We start from the raw sequence: 27079 nt of genomic DNA, 5'->3' as shown, positions 1-27079 counted from the left end.
AGCTACTGTGGAAACAAAGCACACGGTGGAAAAACTCAATGTCCGCTAAAGGAAGACAGTGTAAAAAACCCGTGCATGCAGTGTGTCAGGTCTCAGATAAAGAAGAAGACGAGCTGTTTATTGATGCAGTAAGAAGCGAATCGATGAATGAAACCTGTCATCTTTACAACGATTGACAAACACGGAATGTAACTTGAACACAACACATCCTACAAATACGAACCTGATTGAAAGAAATAATGATAATCAAATCCTTGATGACAGCAACACTCAGTAACACTCACAAAACAAATACTGTATATTGACAGTCATGTTACGTTATTTTTAAAATGTTCCCTTTTCTTTTTCTACCTTTTTTAACACACTACTTCTCCGCTGCGATACGCGGGTATATATATATGTATATATATATATATATATATCCCGCTCTACATACTCGAATAATGGATACTTTATTAGCCATCAATGATTGTTTTGGTAAAGCCATACTCAGTGTATTCATTAGATGAACGGTAAAAAGTAAGAGCGAGGGAGGATGACTCATTGAGGCATGCAGGCTGTAGTGGCGTCAACTCTATCTGAAGTGCGATCACATTTGAAAAAATATATCTTTTCAAGTTCTATTTAGTCCATATGTGTCAAACTCAAGGGCAGCGGGCCACATCCGGCCCGGCGTGTAATTATATCCGGCCCGAGATCATTTTATATACTGTATTATTGTTATTAAAGCCCAGGTATATGAAGCGCTGGTAACACAATAAACTACAGATCCCATAATGCAGCGCTTCGCGAAGCTAGAGTTATTGCGCACTGAGTTTGCACAGCGCTTTGGTGACTTTGAAGAACAAAAAAAGTCCGTCTACATGCGGCTCGAACCTTGTGTATGTTTGGTAGCACATATCTGTGTGAGAAGCTCTTCTCAGTGATAAAGACTAACAAAACAGCACACAGGAGTCGCCTCCTTGATGAGCACCTGCAATCCATCCTGAGAATCTCCACAACACAGAACCTCACACCAAACAGAAACGAACTTGTGGCCAAAAAAAGATGCCAGGCGTCCAGCTTTAAAATGACATTTGAGCAAAGACAACTGAATGATTTGATTTGTTATTGCACGTAAGGCGGAGTCAACCGTTTTAACAAACAGCGTATTGCACTGATCTGAAATAGCTGTGTGTGTATATATGTAGATATGTATGTATATGTATATATATGTTTATATATGTGTGTGTGTATGTATGTATATATGTAGATATATATGTATGTATATATGTGTATATGTATAGATATGTATATATATTGTCACAAAACTGAGACATACTCGAAGAAGTTTTGGGGCAGCCACCCGTATATTTGGTATCCTGGCTGCAAAATCGTTTCTTTCACCAACAACAGCACTGATGTGCATACAAACGAGTCCAAGACAAGACTGAGGGTAAGGGGAAAAGGGCAGGCTTTTAAAGGGGAAGACAGGAAGTGAGGTCATGGGAATCGGACGCGTGTTCGTCACTCATTGGATCAGGCCCGGACGTGACATCAGGGGGGCCGGCATCTGTTGGTTCTGTCTCCATTGGTTCGGTCCCGGAAGTGATGTCACGAGAGCCAGGTGGAGTCTCCCAGGGATGGTCTACAGGGAAGTGAGAAAAAGAGTCAGTGCACTCTGCCACAGCCCGGCCTGTCTCAGAACTGCCATCACTCAAGCCCTTTAGCTGCCTCCCATGCGCACGTGTGTGACAAGGCCCCCCCCTTAGCCCAGACCCGTCGGGTCGGGCGACCTAACCGAGAGGTCGTGAACCGAGAAAGAGCATCAGCGTTGGCATGGAGAGCACCCGGCGATGAGCGGCGAAAACTTATGCGGCTGCAGGTCAAGAAACCACCGGGTGACCCGGGATTCGACTCCTTGTGCAGGGCCATCCACTGTAGAGGCGCATGGTCCGTGACAAGAGTGAACTCCCGGCCCAACAGGTAGTACCTCAGCTGAGTAATCGCCCATTTAATCGCCAGAGCCTCCCTCTCCACCGCTGCATACCTGGTTTCCCGGTCCAACAGTTTCCGGCTTAGGAACATGATGGGGTGTTCCACACCATCGACGCTTTGGCTCAGCACGGCACCCAGGCCTGTGTCCGAAGCGTCCGTCTGGAGGATAAAAGGCAAAGAGAAGTTAGGTGCCATCAAAATAGGTGCAGACGTAAGGGCCTGTTTCAAGTCATTAAATGCAGTGTCTGTGTTCTCAGTCCATACCACAATGTTCGGGGCCCTCTTCTTTGTTAAATCAGTCAAGCGCGCTCTCTCCGAAGCGGGGCACAAACCGGCGGTAGTACCCGGCTAATCCGAGAAAGGCTTGGACCTGCCGCTTGGTTCGCGGACGGGGCCATTTCAAAATGGCATCAACTTTGGAGCACTGTGGCCTCACGGTACCCCGACCCACCAGGTAGCCTAAATATTTGGCTTCACTTAACCCAAAGAAGCATTTCTTGGGATTAATCCGGAGCCCGGCCTCACCAAGTGTTCGCAATACGCTCGGACATGCTGTAGGTGTTCTGTCCACGTGCTGGAATAGATGACCACGTCATCCAGGTAGGCAGCACTGTATGAGTTATGTGGCGGAGCACTTTGTCCACCAGACGCTGGAAGGTTGCTGGCGCCCCGTGTAACCCAAATGAAAGAACACGATACTGCCAGTGTCCGCTAGGGGTACTAAGCACGGTTTTTTCCTTCGCGGTGTCCGTTAAAGGAACCTGCCAGTACCCTTTTGTCATGTCAAGTGTGGTCAAGTACCGAGCCTGTCCCAGCCTCTCGAGGAGGTCGTCCACTCGAGGCATAGGATAAGCATCGAATTGGGAGACTTGATTAAGCCGACGGAAGTCATTGCAAAACCTCCAACTCCTGTCAGGCTTACTGGCGAGCACAATTGGGCTGGACCAGGGACTATAACTTTCCTCAATCACACCTAGCTCCAGCATGCGCTTGATCTCAAGCTCCACTTCAGCCCTTTTGCCTCGGGAAGGCGATACAGGCGTTCTCGGACAACAACCCCGGGCTCTGTCACAATGTTGTGCTCAACCAGAGAGGTCCTTCCAGGGCGTTCGCTGACTACCTCCCGGACGGTCCGGATAACTGTTTCCAGCTCCTGCCGTTGTCTGGGACTTAAGTCCGTACCGAAGTTAAGGCGGTGTGTGTGGCGAAGAGTGGCGGGGCTGGCGGAGGAGGGATCGGGGTCCCTGTCCTTCCACGGTTTCAGCAAGTTCACATGATAAACCCGCTCCTTTGGCCGGCGATTGGGTTGACTCACCAAATAGTCGACCAGCCCCTTCCTCTCCTTAACCGTAGGGGCCTTGCCAATGGGCAAGCAGCTTAGAGTGGGAGGTAGGCACTAGGACCATGACCCGATCTCCCGGGTGGAACTCCCGAAGAGACGTGCCGCGGTTGTAATAACGGGCCTGTGCTGCTTGTGCTTCTTCCATGTGACTTTTAAGGAGAGGCGAATCTTTCCCAATCTATCGCGTAACTGCGCGATATACTCTAATATATTTGTAGAGGGAAGAGCCTCTTCTTCCCACCCTTCTTTTAGAATGTCTAATATGCCCGAGGTTGTCGCCCATATAGTAATTCAAAGGGGAGAACCCGTGGAGGCTTGTGGGACTTCCGATAAGCAAAAAGGACGAGGGGGAGGAGCTGATCCCAGTTCCTTCCATCCTCGCTGACCACCTTACGCAGCATTTGCTTGAGAGTCTGATTAAACCTCTCTACTAACCCGTCGGTTTGAGGATGATACACCGCGGTCTTTAAATGCTTTATTTTCAGCAACTTGGCAGTCTCCTTGAACGTCTCCGAGGTGAAAGGTGTCCCCTGGTCTGTCAAGACTTCCTTGGGAACACCCACGCGAAAAGACCCTAGTAATTCCCGTGCGATAGCTTTGGATGTAGCTGAGCGCAACGGAACAGCTTCAGGGTATCGTGTAGCGTAATCCACGAGGACTAAAATGTACTTGTGTCCTCGGGCTGAGGGCTCTAAGGGTCCAACCAAATCGACCCCGATTCTTTGGAAGGGAACATCAATCAGGGGTATAGGGACAAGAGGAGCACGGTCCCTCCTGGGAATTTGTCGCAGTTGACACTCCGGGCAGGAAGCGCAAAAGCGACGAACCTCCTCATTGACTCCCGGCCAGTAGAAGCGGAGCTTGATCCGCTCCAGAGTTTTTCGGTGCCCAAGTGGCCACCTAGGAGGTGGGCGTGTGCTAGCTCGCAGACCTGCGCCGGAAGGTGCGCGGAACTAGCAGCAGCTTTCTCTCCTGCCCATCATGCATTGCTACACGATAAAGAAGGTCGTTGTCTAATACAAAGTAAGGGCCCTGTGGTATAGACTGATTAGTGCGTTGGCCATTTACAAGGACCACTGCATTTTTTGCAAATTTCAGGGAGTCGTCATTCCATTGCTCCCTTCTGAAAGAAGCCGGCGTCTCTTTAAATTGAAACCGCAATACAGAGAGAGGGTCAGCGTCGACCTCAAGGGGCGTGGCCTCCTCCCGTTCCGTCTCGGCTTCAGTGGATGGCGTACCAGCACGCGACGGCCCGAGGGTAACCACGTCACTCAGGAAGCGCCGTCTCTCTCTGCCGGCTGATTACACGGCGTGGAGGCAACTTGAGACGGCTCGTGCCCGTCTATAACAAGGCTCAAAGTATTCCCGGGAGTGGTATGTGTCTCACCGCTTTTAATTTCAGGCCAGTTCCGCCCCAGTATCACCGGGTGTGGAGGATCAGGAAGGATTGCCACAGTTAATTTCTGGACTGATCCCCCGTAAATGATGACACACGTGGCGGCCTTGTACCAGCGGGTTTCCCCGTGGACACAGGTTATACCGACCTTATAATTTAACCACTGTCGCGTAGCACAAAGCGGCGAGCAACAATGGTAGTGTTGCTGCGGTGTCTAACAGAGCAGGCGTTTTGTACCCGTTGGCGATCACTGCGCCTGTGTGTGGAACCGCCAGCGGGTTTATCAGAGCACACCAACCCCTCCTCCCCCTCCACCTGCATTCCGCCTCATTCCCAAGCGGTTTGAGCGCCCGCGACCCCGGGGACGCCGGCACAAGCTCTGGGTTGTACAGGGGGGGCTAGGTGTTGGGACATACCCCTTGAGTTGGCTAGAGGACGGTTCAGCTCCCCCAGATTGCGAGGCCGTCCTTTGTTTCTCCACGAGCTCTATGAGCTCTGCCATATTTATAAATTCCCTACCCCAGACCGGCTGGGTGAAACCACGGGGTAGTGTGTCCAGAAGCAGGTAGCAAGCCACCTGCTCTATGACTTGGGAGGGCTTAAGTTTCTGTGGCCGCAGTCACTGCCCTACTTTTTCCCATATAGGGACCAGGCTTGCTGTGGGGTTGGCGATCTGGGTCAAACCCCCAGTTTTTCAGGTTACCCACCTGCCAGTCTGGGGCACCCCTAGGTGGAAATCGGGGCTCTGGCTTCACAGGGAGGCAGGCACTCTCCTCCGAGAGAGCACAAAGAGCCCTCTTCGCCTCCCCTTCCGAAGCAGCCCGTCTGTGAGCCCCTCCCGAACACTCCCTGGCCTGTCTGAATTGCCTATATGAGCATGCCGGGAGCAGAGCCTGTACCGGGCCACTCCGAAACACGGGCCACCCTCCCGCCTGAAAACTCGGCCCGTGCGATCCCACCTGGGCGTTTGCAGGTCCTGTCCCCTTCTCTTCCAGGACTTCTCCATCCTGCCGACTACGCCAATGTCACAAAACTGAGACATACTCGAAGAAGTTTTGGGGCAGCCACCCGTATATTTGGTATCCTGGCTGCAAAATCGTTTCTTTCACCAACAACAGCACTGATGTGCATACAACGAGTCCAAGACAAGACTGAGGGTAAGGGGAAAAGGGCAGGCTTTTAAAGGGGAAGACAGGAAGTGAGGTCATGGGAATCGGGCACGTGTTAGTCACTCATTGGATCAGGCCGGACGTGACATCAGGGGCGGCGTCTGTTGGTTCTGTCTCCATTGGTTCGGTCCCGGAAGTGATGTCACGAGAGCCAGGTGGAGTCTCCCAGGGATGGTCTACAGGGAAGTGAGAAAAAGAGTCAGTGCACTCTGCCACAGCCCGGCCTGTCTCAGAACTGCCATCACTCAAGCCCTTTAGCTGCCTCCCATGCGCACGTGTGTGACAATATATATATGTTTGTGTGTGTGTGTAAATATATATATATATATATATATATATATATATATATATATATATATATATATATGACAGCAACACTCATCACTCACAACAGTGACAAAACAATTACATTGACAATCAGGTTACGTCATTTTCAAAATGTTTCCTTTTCTTTTCATTGCTTCTTTAACACACTACTTCTCCGCTGCGAAGCGCGGGTATTTTGCTAGTCTATACTAATAAAAGGCAAAGCCCTCACTGACTGACTCACTCACTCACTCACTCACTGACTCACTCCACTAATTCTCCAACTTCCCGTGTAGGTAGAAGGCTGAAATTTGGCAGGCTCATTCCTTACAGCTTATTTACAAAAGTTGGGTAGGTTTCATTTTGAAATTCTACACGTAATGGTGATTTCGAAATTCTACACGTAATAGTCATAACTGGAACATATTTTCGTCCATATATACTGTAATAGAATGCAGCTTGATAGCCATGCAAAGGCAGAGTTTTATATTAAAATATTTAACCAATCACATTTCAGCCGTCATTTGTTGCCAGGCAGAGAGAATAGATTGCAGCTCGTTAGTCGTGGGAGGTGGAGTTTCGTATTAGAGCATTTAACCAATCACATTTCAGCCATCATTTGTTGCCAGGCAGAGAGGCTTTCACAATCTGTTGTGGAGGCACTCTAACACTGAATAAATGTCGATTAACCTGTTGCTTCAACCAATCAGATTTTGAGTTGGTGTCAGTAGGGCCCTTTAGCAGGCGTACAGCAACGTCACTGTATTCAGACCCATTGAATGGATAGAAGCCGATATGAGGAACTCTACGAGGCCATTGAACGCACCATAAGCGCTCGGCGAAGATCGTCGCGTGCACTACAGCCAACTCCATGGCAGGATTCTGGACAATATTATTTGCCAGACACAGACCAGATTTCAAGACCATGAAAACCTGCTGTTTGTCACGCTCCTCGAGCCCCAGAAGTTTCGGGAATACAAGAAAAATTTCACGCATGCAGCCTTCTCCACTTTAACACAAGAGCGACGGAGCGCTTTGTGATCTATCTCAGCTAAAAACAGAACTGACTGTAATGTTTGCCATGGATGATTTTGCAGGAGAATCTCCCACTGATCTCCTTGACTTCCTTCATCAGAAAAATCTGAAGCTGCATGGGGCAGCTGTTCACATTGGTATATTCGGCAGTGAGCATTCCTGTGTACACTGCTTCTGTCGAGCGGACATTTTCAGCCCTAAAGCAAAATCAAACTTATGCCAGAAATACCATAGGGCGGGTTCGCCTTTCAGCTTAAGCTTTGATGGCGATAGAAAGTGAGGTTTTGATGGAACTGAAGCGCACAGATAATCCGTACGACAGAGTAATTGAACTGTTTTTGAGGAAAGAGAGGATGATGGATTTTGTTTACAAATAATCCGAATTTTTGGTGAGTAAAATGTTGTGATTTTCCTAAATAATATTGCAAGTTTATGAGTTATTATAGATGTTTTTTATGTGTGTCGCGGCTGTGGCTGCAGTAGAAAGGTTTGCCTATAAAATAAAGGCATTTATTGTGGCTACAGGAGTATAATATATATATATATATATATATATATATATATATATATATATATACAGTAATCCCTCTGTCAAGCGTGACAAGTGGTACCAGGGGGTTGACTTATTTCCAGACCCCCTAAACATGGATAGGTGAAAAATCATAAAGTAGAAACCATATGTTTCTATGGTTATTTTTATATATTTTAAGCCTTTATAAACTCTCCACACTGTTTATAAATATTTCCCAGAGTTATACAGCATAATCCCTTTGTATTCTCTTAGATATTAGGTAAGATTCATTGAAATTATGTATATAAACACACTGTTTATATACAGTAAAACCTAAATATTATTTTAAAGATATTGAGTGTCTCAATATCACATTTTACAGCCATTACGATAGACATGCCACCAGCAATAAATACATTATAATGCAACAAAAATAGTATACAGTAAATGTGTGTACAGTGCTAACCCTAAGAAATGTAAACTAGGCATGTCCGAGACTCATTACTTAGGCTATTCTATGGGCAAGGGTTTACTTAGGCCACAATTAAGGAAAATAGAAGAAATGCTTGTTTACCCGAGACCTGAGACACAGAAACAAGTACGCGCTTTCTGGGACTCGCTGGTTACTACAGAAAATTCATTCCAAATTTTGCACATAGAGCTGCTCCTCTTACAGAACTTACTAGAGGCAGAAAAACCGACCTGTCCTGTGGACAGAAAATTGCGAACGTTCTTTCAACGATTTAAAAACACTAAGCACATACATGTACTAAGTACTGTAAGTAGAAAATTAATTATGGTTACTCACCAACAATGACACGATGGCTTGTCCGATAACAATGAGTTTTATTTTACTGCACAACAAAGGAGAGCATTACATCCCTTAAAGGAGCCACTTGAGGCGATTGTGTTGCACTGCTGTTGTTCTTCTTCTGGCAGTCTTCAATGCAAATCCCTAAAGCAGATTCCATCTGGACTACTGCCTTATTACATCCACTTACAACTTGTTTTGCACCCTGGTTAAAAGGACACTGCGGCCGTAGATCTTATATTCCTTTCCTACTTTTTAAATAAAAAGAATCGTAGCCTTCAACAAATCCAAAACGTTTACCTTTTCGGCAATCATTAACATCTTCCGTCTGCGCTTTGGCACGGCCCCTGAAGCAGTAGCAGATCGTTTTGGAGCCATAATGAAGGGCTTGACTATGCACAAAGATAAACACAAAAGAGCACAACTCTTTACACAGCGAAACACGTTGATGCTGAATGAGCGAGACGAGACTTCCTGGTTAACACTGCATTCAGCAGGCAGGAACTTAACTGCGTGCTCTGATAGGTTAGCTTCTCAGTCATCCGCCAATAGCGTCCCTTGTATGAAATCAACTGGGCAAACCAACTGAGGAAGCATGTACAAGAAGTAAAAAGACACATTGTCCACAGAACCTGCGAAGCAGCGAAATTCCGCATTATATATTTAGTTATGCTTTCAAATAAAATCCGCGATAGAGCGAAACCGCGAAAGTCAAAGCGCGATATAGCGAGGGATTACTGTATATATATATATATATATATCTATACTAATAAAAGGCAAAGCACTCACTGACTCACTCACTCACTGACTCATCACTAATTCTCCAACTTCCCGTGTAGGTAGAAGGCTGAAATTTGGCAGGCTTATTCCTTACAGCTCGCTTACAAAAGTTAAGCAGGTTTCATTTCGAAATTCTACACGTAACAGTCATAACGGTCGATAACGTCCGCCATGTTGAACTTTCTTATTTATGGCCCCATCTTCACGAAATTTGGTAGGTGGCTTCCCTGCGCTAACCAAAACCGATGTACATACTGTGGAGGATGGCCGGTCGTTTATCCCGGCCAATACCCCCAAGCCGCCAGGTGGAGCCCTCCTTGCAGCATGGAGGTCCCCAGAAGACCAGCAGGGCATCATGGATAATGGAGTTTTTATGCACCGCCCTGCTGGATGCCATGGGGGCCACGAGAGGGAGCAGCAGGGAGGACCGAAGAGTTCTTCGTACCCTATGACCCGGAAGTTCGTCATAGGAAGGCGCGGCTTCGGGTTGAAAAAATACTATTTACCCTGACCCGGAAGGAATAAGGACTTGGGGACTGTTGGCTAGGAACACTTCCGGGTCAGGGAGTATAAAAGGACTGTGGGAGCTCCCAGACGGCGAGCTGAGCTGGGTGGAAGGGTGGCAATGCATCTGGGAGCTGGAGGATTGTATTATTGTGATTATTAGTGATTTGTATGAGTATTGTGGAGGAGAGGGTGTTTTGTACACTGTGGCTGAAGAATAAAGTCGAATTGAGGACTTTTACCTGGTGTCTGGAGTCGTGGACAGGGGTTCAAGGGAGCGAGAGCACCCCCTATCTACCACAGTACTTATTTCGGTGGTATGATGCCACTGTCGGCGCCATATTGAATTTTCCAAACATCACTAATTCTCCAACTTCCCGTGTCGGTAGAAGGCTGAAATTTGACAGGCTCATTCCTTACAGCTTACTTACAAAAGATAAGCAGGTTTCATTTCGAATTTCTACGCGTAACGGTCATAACGGTCAACAATGTCCGCCATGTTGAACTTTCTTATTCATGGCCCCATCTTCACGAAATTTGATAGGCGGCTTCCCTGCGCTAACTGAAACGTCGCCACTGTCAGCCGCCATATTGAACTTTCCTACGTCACTAATTCTCCAACATCCCATGTAGGTAGAAGGCTGAAATTTGGCAGGCTCATTCCTTACAGCTTACTTACAAAAGTTAAGCAGGTTTCATTTCAAATTCTATGCGTAACGGTCATAACGGTTGACAACATTCGCAATGTTGAACTTTCTTATTCATGGCCCCATCTTCACGAAATTGGTAGGTGGCTTCCCTGCGCTAACCAAAATCGATGTACGTACTTATTTCAGTGGTATGATTCCACTGTCGGCCGCCATATTGAAGTTTCCAATGTCACTAATTCTCCAACTTCCCGTGTAGGTAGAAGGCTGAAATTTGGCAGGCTCATGCCTTACAGCTTACTTGCAAAAGTTAAGCATGGCCCCATCTTCACGAAATTTGGTAGGCGGCTTCCCTGCGCTAACCGAAACCAATGTACGTACTTATTTGACAGATGCCGAATGTCTCTTCAACACAAGTCCTACAAATACTGTCGTAATTGAAACAAAGCATGAAACTCAAACCGATTATGATAGCAGCAATCCAAGCTGTGAGATTTGAAACAAGATTACTGTTCACTTGGCCAACTGTACGTTGCATGCTCTAGAGTAAGTTCAGCGCACAGCTTGTTCATATTACAACTGGAGGGCAAAACTCACAATGTGGCACACAAAGAGAGCCTTAACAAATAATTATTGGTATATTTTCCCTCAGTTTAAAAAGGTTTAATTTTCTTCTTAATAAAAATTTTAAGGCAGTACTTAATTTAAAGGTGCGGGTATTTTGCTAGTATATATATATATATATATATATATATATATATATATATATATATATATATATATATATATATATATATATATATATACACCCGATCTACATACTGTCAAATAAAGCGAACCACACGTGGTGCAACACGAGAGCTTTGCCTCTAGCGCTGGCGTCCGAGGTTCGATTCCCGAGAGGGGGTGCAGTGAGTGTGTACGCCAGATGGGACCAGAATTAGGGCGAAACACGTGCCACATACTGTTTGCATTATTTGACAGTAAAACTATTTCAGTATATTCAATATATATATCACTGCTTCCCGATTCATTTTACCCTCGCACCCCCTTGGTTTGAGAATCAATCAATCAATCAACATTTATTTATATAGCACATATTCATACAAAAAATGTAGCTCAAAGTGCTTTACAAAATAATTTAGAGAAATAGAAGACACAATAAAAGATAAACATAAGTCCAACATTAATTAACATAGAATAAGAGTAAGGTCCGATGGCCAGGGTGGACAGAAAAAACAAAAAAAAAAAAAACAAAAAAGAGAAGAACTATGAAAAAATATGAGGTTAACACAGAAAAACAGATCACCAATTGAAGCTTTTTGAAAAATGGATACTTTTTTCCCCATAAATAATTGTTTTGGTAAAGCCATACTCAGTGTAATCCTCCTTCCATATTCTAATTTTTTCGTGACTAGCCATGATTAAATGAAAGGTAAAAATGTAAGAGCGAAGCGAGGGTGACTTATCCAGGCAGGCGACAGCTCAATAGCTCGAATTTGGATATAAGTAGGTTCTATTTAGTCACCAGAAATATCTTTGGTAGGAATGGAAGTTGAATTTAGTCTTTACATTCCTATGGTGAAAAAAAATTTATGCCATGATGACTAAATTTAACTTACATTCCTACCACACATATTTCTGTCGACTAAATAAAAATGACATATTTAAAATTGAAATAGAACTTAAACAGATACGATAGTTCATAATACCCACGCAGTACTACAGTAAGTGCACGTAAGAGCAGGAGTCATCCGTTTTAACAAGCAGCATATTGCACTGATACGAAATAGCCTGCCCATTTAATTATTTAGGAATGGATAGAAAAATTAAGATTTTGTACAAATAATGTTTTTCATTTTTCTTCCTCGATCGATTCTGGCACCCCCAGCAACAGCTGCTCGCACCCCAAAGTATATATATATATATATAGATATAGATAGATAGATATATAGAGATATAGATAGATAACAGTGACAAAAGAATTACATTGATTACATTGACAATCATGTTACGTTATTTTCAAAATGTTTCCTTTTCTTTTTCATTACTTCTTTAACACACTACTTCTCCGCTGCGAAGTGCGGGTATTTTGCTAGTTGTACTTATAAGTACAAACAGTTCTACAAGGAGCACTTGATTGAGTACGTTTAAAGTTCTTGGGATGAAACTGTTTCTGAACCGCGAGGTCCGTACAGGAAAGGCTTTGAAACATTCACACCCAGATACAGTGATATAAATACTCCGAGTGGTGCAGTGAGAGTAATATGGAAAAAGATGATCCGCTGTGGCAACTCCTAACAGGAGTGGCTGAAAGAAGAAGAAGGTGCAGTCAGAGTAACAACGCTAAAGCAGTTATGGTATTTGGAATACTATGGCTATTTCCTGGACCATTATATTGTTACAAGTTAATTACAATCAGATGCATTACACTAATAAACAATATGCGGTTAGTTTCAGTGTATTTATAAAGCCGTGTCAAGAAAATAAGGAGTAACCACACAGGAACAGTAGCATTGCTTTGACGCTGGGTGTCGCCAGTCAGCAAAACTGAGCCGAGAACTTGCGTACGACAAGGTATGAGGTACCGTGGAAAAGTGTGTGGCTTTACGCCAAGTGTAGGTTTTATACATCACGATTTGAACATGGAAAAGTTCTTATGCAACATTCTGTGCGTACACACCGTTTATAAATGAGGCCCCAGGTCTTTTTGCATTGCTGAGTTCACCAGTGTTTGCTTTCTTTCTCAGGATGTACCAAACTGTAGATTTTGCCACTCGTAATATTGTAGCAATTTCTCAGATGGGTTTTTTCTGTTTTTGCAGCTTAAGGATGGCTTCTTTCACATTAAAGCTGAAAGTCTGCACTTCAACTGGATCTGAGTTGTTTAATTTAAAATTCATTGTGGTAATTTACAGAACCAAAATTAGAAAAAAGTTGTCTCTGTCAAAATATTTATGGACCTCACTGTAGGTTCTGTTTACTCAAGAGCCTGAAATTGAATACGTACAAAAAGGAAGATGAGAGATGTCTGCCTGTTGTATTTACTTCTAATGATAGTATATAGTATTGCTTTCATGTTATTTGACACACCTGAATGGTGCTCTCGTTTTGCAATAAAGTCAATGTTAATACTTACAGTCATCTAGGTGGTGTTGGCATTTACTTAAACCGATACGACTGGCATATTTTCTTTAAGTAAAAAAAGGTTTACCTATGTTGTTTTGTGATATACTACTATTTTCATTTAAAAATAATTTTTAAATGTAAGTAGCCTACTTTTTAATTTTTAATTTGTTAATACAAGATTTACAATACAGAAGTAATTCTGATGTACTGTATCAGAATTACTCTGCACTTAGAGATAAGATGACTATGCCATTTATTTTAATCTGAAAAAAGTAAAAAAAATAAATTATTAGTAATAAGATGTCTGTATTCAAGTATGGATACATTATATTGTCCAAAAGTACTGTACAATAACAACCACTTTGGAAATCTATTGAAAATCCATATTGTACAGTACACTGTAATACTGAAGAGAACTGTAAAAGTGATATATATTATCATTGTTAAGACAATACAGTACACTCTGCCTTCTCTCCTTTACTCTTGAGACACTACAAATTCACAGAACTCTAGTCAGAATAACCAGTGATGCCTGGATAACAAGATTAGCCAAATGCCACTGAGCAATCTAATGCTGAATTGGCGCATATAAGTCTGTCTTTGAGTTCTTTACTGGCTTGGTAATAACAGTGAGTTTGAAAAATGCCTAAGCAGCAAGAAGATATTGTGTAATAACAAATAAAAATAATTAATTAGGTCAAACAAACCTCTTGCATCAAAGAATTCCTCATCTGAACTGTCCACAGATTCATGGTTCAAGTTCTGCAATCGCCACTGTGCTAGGCTGTGCTTCCGGGAGGTAGCTGAAATATACCACAAAAGTACTTTAAGTTAAAAGTATGTTATCGCATAAAGTGCAGCACAGATTAAAATTCTTAAAAAAGGGTAAAAAATAATATAAAAAAAATGTAAACATAACATTTTAGTGCAAATATAAAATACTTTTGTCTAAATTTAATATAAAGAAAAAAAAAATATGTTGCATGAAATCTTTCACAGTAAAAACTTTTCTAAGAATTAAATATTGTTGTAGTAAAAGATTAATGAAGAAATACTTTAATGGTCCAGTAACTTAAACTATATCTCTCTATATATAAAAAAAAATTCTGGAAAGGAAATTGCCAGAGCGACGATATGTGATCTTCTCGGAAGTTCTCGGAAGACATTTAAAAGACCCGCGAGACAAAAAAGACTTGCCACAGAGCATCTCATGGGGACCGTAAACATAAGACTTGGTGCCAAGAGATTGTTCCAGGGCCATCTCGTGGGGACGTGGAATATGAGATTCTTGCAAGACACGCCCTTCTTATCAAATAAAAGCCCAGCCAGCAGTATCACACACAGATCCTGTGCTCTCAGCAAAGAAGAAAGAGCAGTTTGAGGTTACGAAGATGGCGATTGTTCAATGGACACCAAAGGAGGTCATGATATGCCGTTCATATTAAAATGTTTACAGTTTACCGTGGGAATAACTTTTGCTATGACAATTAACAAATTACAGGAACAAACATTAGAAAAAGTCAGATTATTTATTAGAGAAACAGAAACAATATTCACTCATGGGCAGTTATACGTTGCGATGTCACAATGTGTCTCCAAAGACGGAATCAAAATTCAAAGCGATCTTGAAGAAAAGGTAATTCCAAATATTGTTTTTAATGAAGCTTTAAAGTAAAAGCAGTAAAATTCGAAAGGATTGTAGCATTCCAGCCAAGTTGAAGCCATTTTTGTTTTAAGTTACTGTTATGTCCGATTGAGGGACGATGAAGTATAGCACGGAAGACTGATAGCAGGGTACTGATTGATGCATTAAGGGAGTGCGAGACCCAGGGGAGAAGGGGTTGGAGAGGGTTCCAGAAAGTTGTGTTTGGGGTTACGAATTCGGTGATTGTTCAAGTACAACTTCTGTGACACTTTATTACGTCAGTCGCTACAGTATCAAAACAAAAGATAGTAAAGATCGCATTAGCGCAAACAAAAGGTAATTAATCATCAGAAATAGCAGGACAAATCGAGGTCAGAAATAAAAGGCAAAGAGTGGAAAACAAAATCTTTTCGTCTTCGCCTTATTCAATGCACAAAACGTGGATTTACACAATAATGGACCATACGCTATGAGAATCTGTGGTCCTGCACCAGTTAAAGCAATGATTCCAAAGGAAAAAAAATGCTTTTAAAATTTTATATCTGATTAAACAAACATAGGGGTTGGAGAGTGAAGTGAGCAGAGGGCGGAGCCCCCTAATATAAATAAGAATAATGTCAACAATATAATAAAGAGAAAGAAAGGAACAGACCAAGAAGAAACTTAAGCATGAATAAGCTAAGTGGATACTGGCACACAACTGTAGTCTCTGATATTGCCAATAAGTTAAATGCTATAACATGAAACAAAAAGAAATTATTTTTTTTTACACAAATATGTATTGGTACATGATAGTTTCATTACCACGTGGCAAGCAGCTAGGGGTGGTACCCAGCCAGCATGCCCAGAAGGACCGGAAGAGGGGCTACGCCTCCTTCGGACCACGAGAGGGCAGCCACTCTGGATGGTATGGGGACCACAGGAATAGAGCTGGGACGCTCAACCCTATAGAGGCCTGAAGAGCCCTGGCCCTCAGCCCTTCTGCCACACCAGGAACGGCTAGGGGGAAGAAGACCAGGGACACTTGGAGTGCTTCCGGGTGGACAGCCGGCACTTCCGCCTGAAGCACATCCGGGTGATTATAAAAGGGGCCACCTCCCTCCATTCAATGGCTGGAGTTGGGTGGAAGAGGACAGAGCTCGGAGGAGAGGAGTGGAGGCAGACCAGAAGAGAGGCATTGCGAGAGAAGACCTGGACTTTGGGGGTGTTTTGGAGTTGTTTGTGCACTGTAAAGAGTAGAATAGTTGTAAATATACGTGTGTGGTGCTTAAAACGATGTCTACCTGTCTGTGTCTGGGCTGCTTACCACAACTAGTAGTATTACATGTTGATAATATGAAGCATGTCAGCACACGATGGAGCTACCTCTGCCTTTTTGCTTGGATGTTTCATGCACTCTTTAATTTAAGCTGGATTTATCTACATTATTCACTATATATATCAGAGTGAAGCAAAATGTAATGGATAACTGAAGTGCCCGAGATAGCCGACACTGTACAGAACAGTTACGGGTTAGAGGATTTCATTCTTCATGAATAATTAAAAACAAGCAAGATCTGTGAGAATTGAATGTCCAGAATGCTGACTGCCGAAATGAAGGATTCATTGAATCTATTGTTCTAAGAAGAATATCAAGCTAATAAATTTAGACTGGAAGAAATTTAAGATGGATTTCATTAGTTGAGATGAAACCTGGATACATCACTTTAACTTAATAGTACAAACAACTACCTGAACAGTGGAAACATGACATTCTCTGGCACCAAAGTGTTACAAATTACCTCAAAGACAAGACTGAAAGTGGTAAAGCAGTTGTCAAAATTCTGGTCCAATGTCCAAAAAATAATCCAGAGAGAAAATATTTAAAGTATAAATGAGGATATAAACTAGATAACCCATTTACAAAATTAAATAACACATTAACTACAAAAGGAAGGACAAATAACAAAAAAGACACAAAAGATGGAAATACAAAACAAAATCTATTGTTGATACATACAAAATGATGACAAAAAGAAACAAGTATCAAGGTTGCACTGGTGATGTTGAGTGTGTTCTGACAGGAAGATTCTAGGTGGGGGGCCACTAGGGTAATTAATATAAGGACTGGGACAAGAAACATTTGTCAGAAATTACCAGGGTCAGGGCCATTAAATCAGGCCTATATCAAAACACAAAAACCTAAACATAAACTCTTAGTAAAAAGCAGAAGCAAGAAATTGTTTGAATTACAAGTCATTTAAATGTCTGATTTAAAATTACAAACCAAAATTTAAAAAGCCTTAACAGATTTATCCACAATTTTGCATTTTATGGGACTTCCCACACAACACCCCTTAGCAAACACCATCAAGATATTAGCATACTGTAACACAAAATGGCATCAATCACTAAGAAGCAGAATGTTTTTAAAACAAAACACTGAAATTAAAGTTTAGAAAAAATTAACAAAAGAGAGCAAATCACAACATGGTGTAGTCCCATATTGATTATATGCCTCAAAAGTCCAAAATAACTAATCAGTATTATTTAGTTTGCAGCATTCCTTCAAAGAAAAGCAGAAACAAAAGCAGGTGATCATTCTACCTCATGACAATTCCCCTGCTCAAAATAAATGGATTTTAAATGTTCCTCTGCAAAACTGTGAATCTGAAGAAATGACACATCCATCCTCAGCAAAAAAAAATGTTAGAAAGGATGGATGTATGCATTCAGGAAAGCAAAGGAAAAAAAATGCAAAAGCCTTAATACAGGATTTATGTTATGCCCCAACAAAAGTGAAATGTAGTTTAAATTAGGGGTTTCTAATCTCAGTCCAGCAAGGCCATGTTGGTTGCAAGCTTTTTGCTCCAAACAGTCTACACATTAGACACCATTTCCCGCAGTTAATGAAACAAGCTATTCAATTCTATGCCTTGTTAGCACTCTCGTTCTGTTCATTTTTATTCTGGCCAATTTCTTGATTAGCGGCCAATTACTGCAGCTAATGCAAAATTGTTATGGGATTAACTTTAGTTCACTTATTAAGATTCATAACTCTTCATTGCTTTTTTAACTCTTAAAATTGATACAATCACAGTTTTAATTGCTTCCTGTTTGCTTAGCGCAGCACCAAATAGCAAAGAAACCAAAGGGTCACTAACTGAGCTTGTTCCATTTACAACTGTGTGCACATCATGAAATTACTTTTTCACTGAAGCACTTTGAAAGATAACAAGTAGACATTGAAGAAACAAGAAATAAGATTTGTGTTTATCTGTCACAGTGCTGTTAGATGAAATGTTGCAACGGTACATAATATTTAGAAACAACCAGGAGATAAACATAGTCAAAAAGAAATGTGTTGGTATATTCTGGAGGGTCAAAATAACTGATAACAAAACAAAATGACTAGGAGGCAAAGTCTAAAAAAAGCAGTAATTTCAGTAATCATAAAGATCAAAATGAAAATTTTTGCATGTAATTTTTCAGGAACGTGTCTAACAAGCTAGGATATCACAAATACTGTGATGTCAGTTTTTATAACATTGCTGACATAACACCCCAACAACTGACCAACTGACAATGGCATCACAAAATGGCAATGCAGAAAACCCAAAACATAAAAAAAAAATAAAAACAGCTTAATTTATTCTTAATCTTAGACATGTAAAAAGACAAATGTAATCAAAAAATAAAGTCAATTTTAAAATTATGCATTAACCACAACAGATAGACTATGTTTCATGTGTTCCCATGGATAAATAGAAGCTGACACATTACAACAAGGCAACAGTGGTTTATGGGTAGTTCAAACACACACAAAGCAGTGCTATTAGTCTAAATGAGGTCAAGGTCACATGAGCATGTACACTCCATAGTAGGACTGCATCATTGCTCAACAACACACCATAGTGAGAATTTTTTGGGCAGAAATTCACCAAAGGTGTTGGCTTACTACGGAAGTGAAAACAACAAAACTGAACGAAATGTTTATGAATGGGTAGAAAGGTTTAAAGCAGGAAGAACAACTATAACTGACAAACCACAATCTGGTCGACTAATCAGCCTTGCCCACATAAGCCCACATCAACAATGCGAATTGCGTTTACTGTTGCTGCACATTTGGACATCAACTGTGGCTCTCTATAGGGTGGTCCAGATCTAATTATGCAATTTTCATTACGCTATAACTTATTAAGTTTATTACATAGAGAATTAAAAAAAATTATTTTTGTTGCCGATAGATGGCAGCACTTGCCCTGCATCCCAAAAGAGCGGGTAGACGGTTGTCAGTCGAACAGGGGGTGCAATGTGTTCGCCTTTTCATAATTGCATAATTAGATCTGGACCACCCTGTACATGCCATAATGCTTGATGACTTGGGATACCGTAAATGTTTGCACAAGATGGGTACCCAAACAACTTGCTGATCTGCACAAGCCAGCACTGGTGTCAATTTCGCCACTGGTCAAAGAAATCTCACTACAGTCTTTTTTTTTTGTTGCGCAAGGTTGTTTTTTTTTAGACCAATGTTCGATTAAAAGATGAGATTTTGGAGATGTATATTGCTCTTGCTAAAACCTGAGTTGAAATAACATGGGTAGTTATGTTCTTTGCATTACATTATAAGAAAACACTTTTAGGCCATAAGTGGATTCAAAATGAATAGAAACAGATGGTAATTGGGGTAAAGAAATGGCTTATACTCAGAATTGGTTCTGAAAAGAAGGACGAGTGCAGAACAAGAACACCCAAGCACTTCAAATTGATAACAGGTAGAAATATATTATTATATCATTTAAGAAACTAGAAACCACTGAAAAAATAAAAATAATGCTCAAGAATGTATGATACCAAACATCCAAACAGAAATATCTGCTGAGGGAAGGATTTTTGTTAGGCTTTTGATTTTACCGTATGGATAGGAGGCTTCCAGAAAGTTCACTAACTGTTGCGATGAAAGTAATGAAAATCTTACATATGCTTAGAAAAAGCGTAGATACGATTTCTTCTTTCTATATGTACAATCAGTGTTTTTGTAATCGTGGTACTTATATTTTCTTTCAGTGGAAAATAGTATGGCACTAATGCCATACTATTTTTGTTACTTCTGTTATACAACACACATTAATTTTAATTATTAATTAATTAATCTCCATTAATTTATTGCAAAAAATCTTTAGTTAGGCTTTCCAATTCACACCTCATGTCTTCATTAATTCATTTCCCATTTAGCAGATTTTTAACTAAAACATACCTTTTCTTTCAGAAATTGCTGTTTGTCTGTAATAAGCTTCTTACCATCATTCAAATCCCTGAACTCTGTGATTTTAATTGGCTCACGGCAGGGAAATCAACATTTATTTAAATGTGATCAATACTCATACTTAATTAAGGAAGGCAGCTATTTATGTGTCAGTCTAAGCAGGAATTCAAGTAGAAAATAAAACTTAAAAACAGTGATTTTAACAATTGTATTAATAATAACAATAATAGCAATGCTTGCGAGTGTCATGGTAGTTTATTGATAAGACCTGCTGAATCACATCACCATAGATCTCAAGCTTGTTAACAGACTCTGAGACTGTCTGTATGTATTTTGCTCATTCTCTCCATGACTACATATGTTTTCTTTAGGTTCCTCATTTTCTTCCAAATCAATTTAATTGGTGCCTCCAAAAAAGTAGGTGTGTATGTTGAAAAAGAACCACACTATTATTCAAATACTCAGCAATCTCTTTGACTTCTTGGTTATTTTCTGAAAATAAACTGAAGTGGGGTTTAAAGTTTAAAAAGTATTCTTGTAAACTGAAAGATGCCAAAATCAGAGGGAATTCCTGCTGCCATTGTGCAGATAGATTTAAAGGTAACCTAGATAAACTTCAAATTTTAAGGAAATGTTTGAGCCATGAAAGTGAAATGCTGCTTCTTTTATACTATAATTAAGGACACTATTTGGGAATAGTGAGTATGTTGACATTAATTAAGTTTATATGTATTCACGACTAGCAGGCAAGTGCAAATTAAAATTAAATATATTAAAATATGCAAAACATGCAGCTGGGTCACTCAGGATTTTAGCATGGACAAGTAAAAAGACAAAGAAACACATAATGTTAAAAGATGTGAGAGGCTCTATTTCCAACCTGAAAACAGGAGTTAATTTCAAAGGCCTTACGGCTGAACATACAAGTGATTACTTTGCTCATTTTTCCCTAATTGGGCAGATGTTAGTACATGTCTGCAATAAATTAACTCCTAAGCAGCAACAATAACCTACAAAGATGAAAAAAGAAAATCAACATAAATTTAAAGGACACAAATAACCTGAAATACAAAAAAATGCTCAAAAAAGGCAAAGGCACAGATGAAAAAAAGGATACAAAAATTAAATTAAAGTGAATGTTGAGAAGACAGAGAATGTCAATTGATATAAAGATTGTAAGAGCTAATACTTTTTCTGTGCATTGAGCCTCTTTTCATAGGGGGAAAATTGACACACCCATAATGTCCCATGGCTTTGTTAGATCACAAAACACCATAAACAACTACAAACCTGTAAACATACAAGACAAACAAAGATTGGCAGCTAAAAAAATCACATAAAATACAAAAAAAAAAAAAAACAACAAGCAAAACGCTTTACAAAATCAGCTGTTATCATACAAAACTGGATGCATTCAAAGGCTCAATAATATATTCAGTACTTCAATTGAGACATTTGCATGAAGGGTAAGGGATATATAACAAAAGAGTTTGAATGGTTTAAATAAACCCCTAATTGAGAAATCATATCAGTTCCTAGGTCCCTGAACAGATAATATTTCAGTATCAGTATTTCTGAAGCTTTAGTAATGTAAGATTTGACATAAAATGAAAAACTAAGTAGAACCCCTGAAAACATGTTCTCTAATATATATTTGATAAAGTGATCAAATTTAAGAAACAGAAAAAGCATTATCTGCAATTATTTATTCAACACAATAGTCAGAAATGTACAATTATTGTCTGCTGTGGGAAAGATAAGTACACCGGTAACTCCAATAGCTGGTTTTCTTCCCCTTTAGCAATTACAGGTACAACTACTTCTTAGCATTTTTGTAATTTTCAGTCTCATATCATTTTGCAGAATTTTTCTTGTTCTTCTTATGGAACTCCTTCAACTGTGTGATGTTTGAGGATTTTCTAGAATATACTGCCCACTTCAAGTCCTCCCTCAACATTCCAATGAAGTTAAGAATTTGTCTAGGCCATTCCATTCTTTTGCAGATTGGCGTGTGTTATTGCAAGGTCCACATGTGGTTCAGAATTAACTTTTTGACAAATAGCTTCACATCTGGTACAATGTGAAATTCATGATTAGCTCTTTTATGCCAAACTGGCCTGGCCCTGAATAAAAAAAAGGTTCTGTTTGTTAAGTGACACATCTAGTGTTTTCCAAATATGATGTCTGGCATTGTGACCTAACAACTCTACCTTTGTCTCATCCATCCAAACCACATTGGAAGATATGTGTTTTGGAGGTAATGTGGAGGTAGCTGTATTTGAAAGTTGCTGGCATCTTTGCAAATTATCCTGCAAATGACCTGGATGATGGAAGCACTGTAACGGCTCTGTGTTCAAGACAGTTACGGGGCTCTGTCGAGAAAAAGAAAAAAAGCCCTTTGGGATGCACTAACTTGGACTGAAAAACCTCCTGGAATAGACTCTCCATGGTACTGTTCTGGTGCTTTTATCTAAAGGGTATTTATTTATTATTTTGAAATTATTTATTTATTTGTAGTGCACTTTAATAAAAAGTTCATGGTTTGGACACTAAGTAACTGTTTGTCTTTTCACTTGTCACTGCATCTTAATTCATGAACTACTAGATGTTTAGTAGTGGATGGTATAATTTGGCACAGGGAAATACATGGTGAGCAAATCACAACCTAGGATACTGCTGCCACTGTCTTCTGATATGAAATGGAAAATTAGAGAGTCATTGTATCACATGTCACAGAATTATGATAAGGACTAATAACACTACAAAGGGTATGGCTTCTTGCTGTAAAATGAAATAATACAAGAACTGTTTATAGGTGTAAATAACAGTGCAGTATAAAAATACAGTATATCTTGATATTTAATTTTATGGATGAGCTTTACTAGAAAGGTTCAAATGCCCTAGGATCTAGTGGTCAGCTCTAAAATTTAGTAACATTATTTCACTTTTGATACTGCACAGTGGTTTTCTGACATATAGGACAGTCCACAGTGCCCTGTAGAGCCAAATTACAAAACCTTTGCCATGATTGTACTTGGTTTTGTTATCTACACTAAGGAGTGGGAATCACCATCAGGTTCACTCTATGTTGTGTACCTGCTGTACTACATGAATAACACTTGATATATAAAAATATGGTGTTTGTATTAGAGCTATTGAATGTCCTTTATAACAGGCTAAAGCTACAGCTTTTGTTAAATTAACAACTTCTAGTGAAGTCTTTCACATACACATGTAAGCTGTTAGATTTCTTGACTAATTAGTCACTTATCATTTATCTCGAAAAGGGAAACATTCACATGGCTGTGAGAATCCTTTTAAATGTTTTTTACAGAATCTCCCACCTTCTATATACAGTATATTGGTAACTGCAGTCATTTCAAAATGCACTTTGTTTCTCTATGAAGTCTCCATGTAGGTGTACCACAGCCAATTTCTAGATTTCCAGCCTTGCTGAGAATCCATAACAAAACACTGCAGAATAGCTCTTTTTTATTATAGATACAGCCTGTAGTCTGAAATGGGGAAACATTACTAAGATATCTTGTCCACAAATCAAAAAAGGGACGACACACTCAGGAGAATACTTGTCTATTTTAAACTTAAATAATTCACAGAAATAATGTATTAACAGAGATAGTGGTAGAATTAGAAGCAATAAATCATTTTCAAACTTACATTTAAAATATCTCTGTCTCAAATATGGATTAAATCATAGACAGTTCTTTAATTTTTTTCAAAAATTGTAAATTACCTCACATAATTTAATAAGGTGGAGATATGTGAAAGTGTGAAATTGGTACTTACTGTGATTTTATTTAATTCACTTATTCATACAAGTACTAAAGGAACTATCATTCTTAAAGTCAAAGAAAAACTCATTATCAATTCATACATAATCATTAATTGCACTGTTTTATGATTAAGGCAACACATGTAATCTTCCTTTAGGCAGCAGAGACCAAACAAATATGTCTTGACAGACCAATATCAAAACCAACATATAAATGGATTATGCAGAGTAAGTGATGGAAGTCCAGAATTAACTGATACACAGGCTTGGGATTTTCTCTGGAGATGCCAATACTTAAGGGGCCTTGCATTGCACATGCCTATTTTTATGGCTGTGAAAGGCTGGCTGGCAATGTTAACAAAGTAAAAGAAATAAGCCTTCTATGGAGCATTATGCTAGTCATTGCCCTTGCAAATAAAATAGTAGAATTTGCATCCTACTATCTAAATTTAATACTGGACAATGTTAAATTTTTGGTAAAGACAAAAAGAACGCAAAAAAAAAGAAAGCAAGAAGAATGTAAGAAGTTCTTTAAAAATGTCACGTGAAAAGACCATTTTGGAATTAAAATTATACACCTTCATTGAATATTTAATGTAATATATTCTTCTGTAGCCTTCACAAAAAAGCTCATATACTCAATTGGAGAATTCTATTTACTGTGCTAAAGGATGGACACAACCTATGTACATGGAATAAACTATACTCCATATCAAAAGTGTCTAGAGTGTGAATGTGAATACTACAAATTGAATACTATAAACTCTGAATATTTAGGGTAACTAATTAATGTGAAAAAATCTCATGGATAATTACTGAGTGTGGCATTTGAACTCAGAACACTGAATATGTGAGGCAGCTGCACTAACTACTGTCCACCACACTACACAATGGCCGGTCGGAAAATTAAGAGTACACCTTATGAGAAGGATTTAGGAGTCATAGTGGACTCTAAGCCATCAACTTCCAGACAGTGTTCAGAAGCCATTAAAAAGCTAACAGAATATTAGGTTATATGGCACAATGTGTGGAGTACAAGTCCAAGGGGATTATGCTCAACCTTTATAATGCACTAGTGTGGCCTCATCTGGAATACTGTGCGCAGTTTTGGTCTCCAGGCCACAAAAAGGACGTAGCAGGCACTAGAAAAGGACCAGAGAAGAGTGACTAGAACAATAGACAATTGGAATAAGCTACCAAGTATTGTAGTAGACAGTAAGACTTTAGGGACTTTCAAAACTCGACCGGATAAGTGGATAGGACTGGTGAGTTTTGTTGGGCTGAATGGCCTGTTCTCATCTAGACTGTTCTAACATTCTACAAATAAAACAAAAAAATGTGATCCTTTACCTTCAATATATACCACACCTGTCATTTTCTAGTGTCAACAACTCATTTATTATCATACATCTTCTCAGTTCATAACATTTAGATGGTGAGGAAATTAAACAAGTAAACGAGTTGCATCAACCCCCTTACTCCCTGCATAAGTTGCAACTCAACTTGTAATTAATATTCTCTGTGGCCATGTTGATACTTACAGATATTTTCAAAAACCTTCTTCTATATATAATTGCATTCACATACTCTGAAATGGATTGCTGTACAATGAATAAAATAATTCCATCTTTTTTTTTTGCATAGTGGACAATCAGAATGAAACCATTTTATTGGTATTGTATGCCTCAAACCAATTAACATACTCTAAAATAACTCTTAAATAAAACCGAAATTTTAGATGTTAAATGCCATTACCAGAAACATTTGCTCACCCCTTCACTGAATCTTAGCTGTAGTTCATTTATTTTAACAGAACATGGCACTAAAAATAAACTTAAAGTTGATACACATTATGTTTTAACTCAGTCTAAACAGTTTTTTAAAAATGGATTCCAATATTTCCAGCCCAGCCTTTTGTTTCACTGGTACATTCATTATCTACTTCAGAATATACTACACATATAGGTATTTACTAAGCAACCCATCTATAAAATATAATTTATTTCAGAAATGTATCATATGTATTTGAGAAAATGTAACATTAAAAGAATGTTTAGGCAGGAATTACTGCAGAATCTATAGAATCTAAACCTATTGTACAGAAAACAAAATACATATTTTTTTAAGACTTGTGGCTTTTTGCACCTACAGTTTAAAGTGACAGAAGCAGGTCTTTTTAGGTCAAAATGGAGCACCAAATACAGTTCTTGAAATACTTTAACCATCACCCCCTAAATAATACTCCTAAGGAAGTCAATTTTAGTTCTTTAATACAAATTGCAGACTAGAATGCTTCTAAAAGGTCAAAACTGGCCCAGCAGGAACATTTAAGCTAAGAGTAATTTATTGATAAAGCAGCAATAACCGCAAAAGAGCTTGCTTTCTTGGTACACACAAAAAAATACAAGAACAAGGTCAATCAACCATCCATCCATCCATTTTCTATCCCGCTGAATCCGAATACAGGGTCATGGGGGTCTGCTGGAGCCAATCCCAGCCAACACAGGGCACAAGGCAAGAACCAATCCTGGGCAGGGTGCCAACCCACCGCAGGACACACACAAATACACCCACACACCAAGCACACACTAGGGCCAATTTAGAATCGCCAATCCACCTAACCTGTATGTCTTTGGACTGTGGGAGGAAACCGGAGCGCCCGGAGGAAACCCACGCAGACACGGGGAGAACATGCAAACTCCACGCAGGGAGGACCCGGGAAGCAAACCCGGGTCACCTAACTGCGAGGCAGCAGCGCTACCACTGCGCCACCGTGCCGCCAGGTC

The 27079-nt window shown here is 40.1% G+C and overlaps 1 protein-coding gene across 1 annotated transcript in view; it reads right to left on the bottom strand.

The window, feature by feature from the left end:
- The window catches only part of LOC120531637 (membrane-associated phosphatidylinositol transfer protein 3-like), a 340667-nt gene that overhangs the window by 164601 nt on the left and 148987 nt on the right, over window positions 1-27079 (bottom strand). Inside the window, exon 2 of the mRNA XM_039757228.1 lies at window positions 14315-14410. Within this exon, the coding sequence (XP_039613162.1) occupies window positions 14315-14410 (96 nt within the window). The remainder of the gene's footprint in view (window positions 1-14314; window positions 14411-27079) is intronic.

Source organism: Polypterus senegalus, chromosome 6 (genome assembly GCF_016835505.1).
Source record: "Polypterus senegalus isolate Bchr_013 chromosome 6, ASM1683550v1, whole genome shotgun sequence".
NCBI lineage: Eukaryota > Metazoa > Chordata > Cladistia > Polypteriformes > Polypteridae > Polypterus > Polypterus senegalus.
Note: the sequence above shows the minus strand (reverse complement) of the source record. Positions and strands in the feature narration are given on the sequence as shown.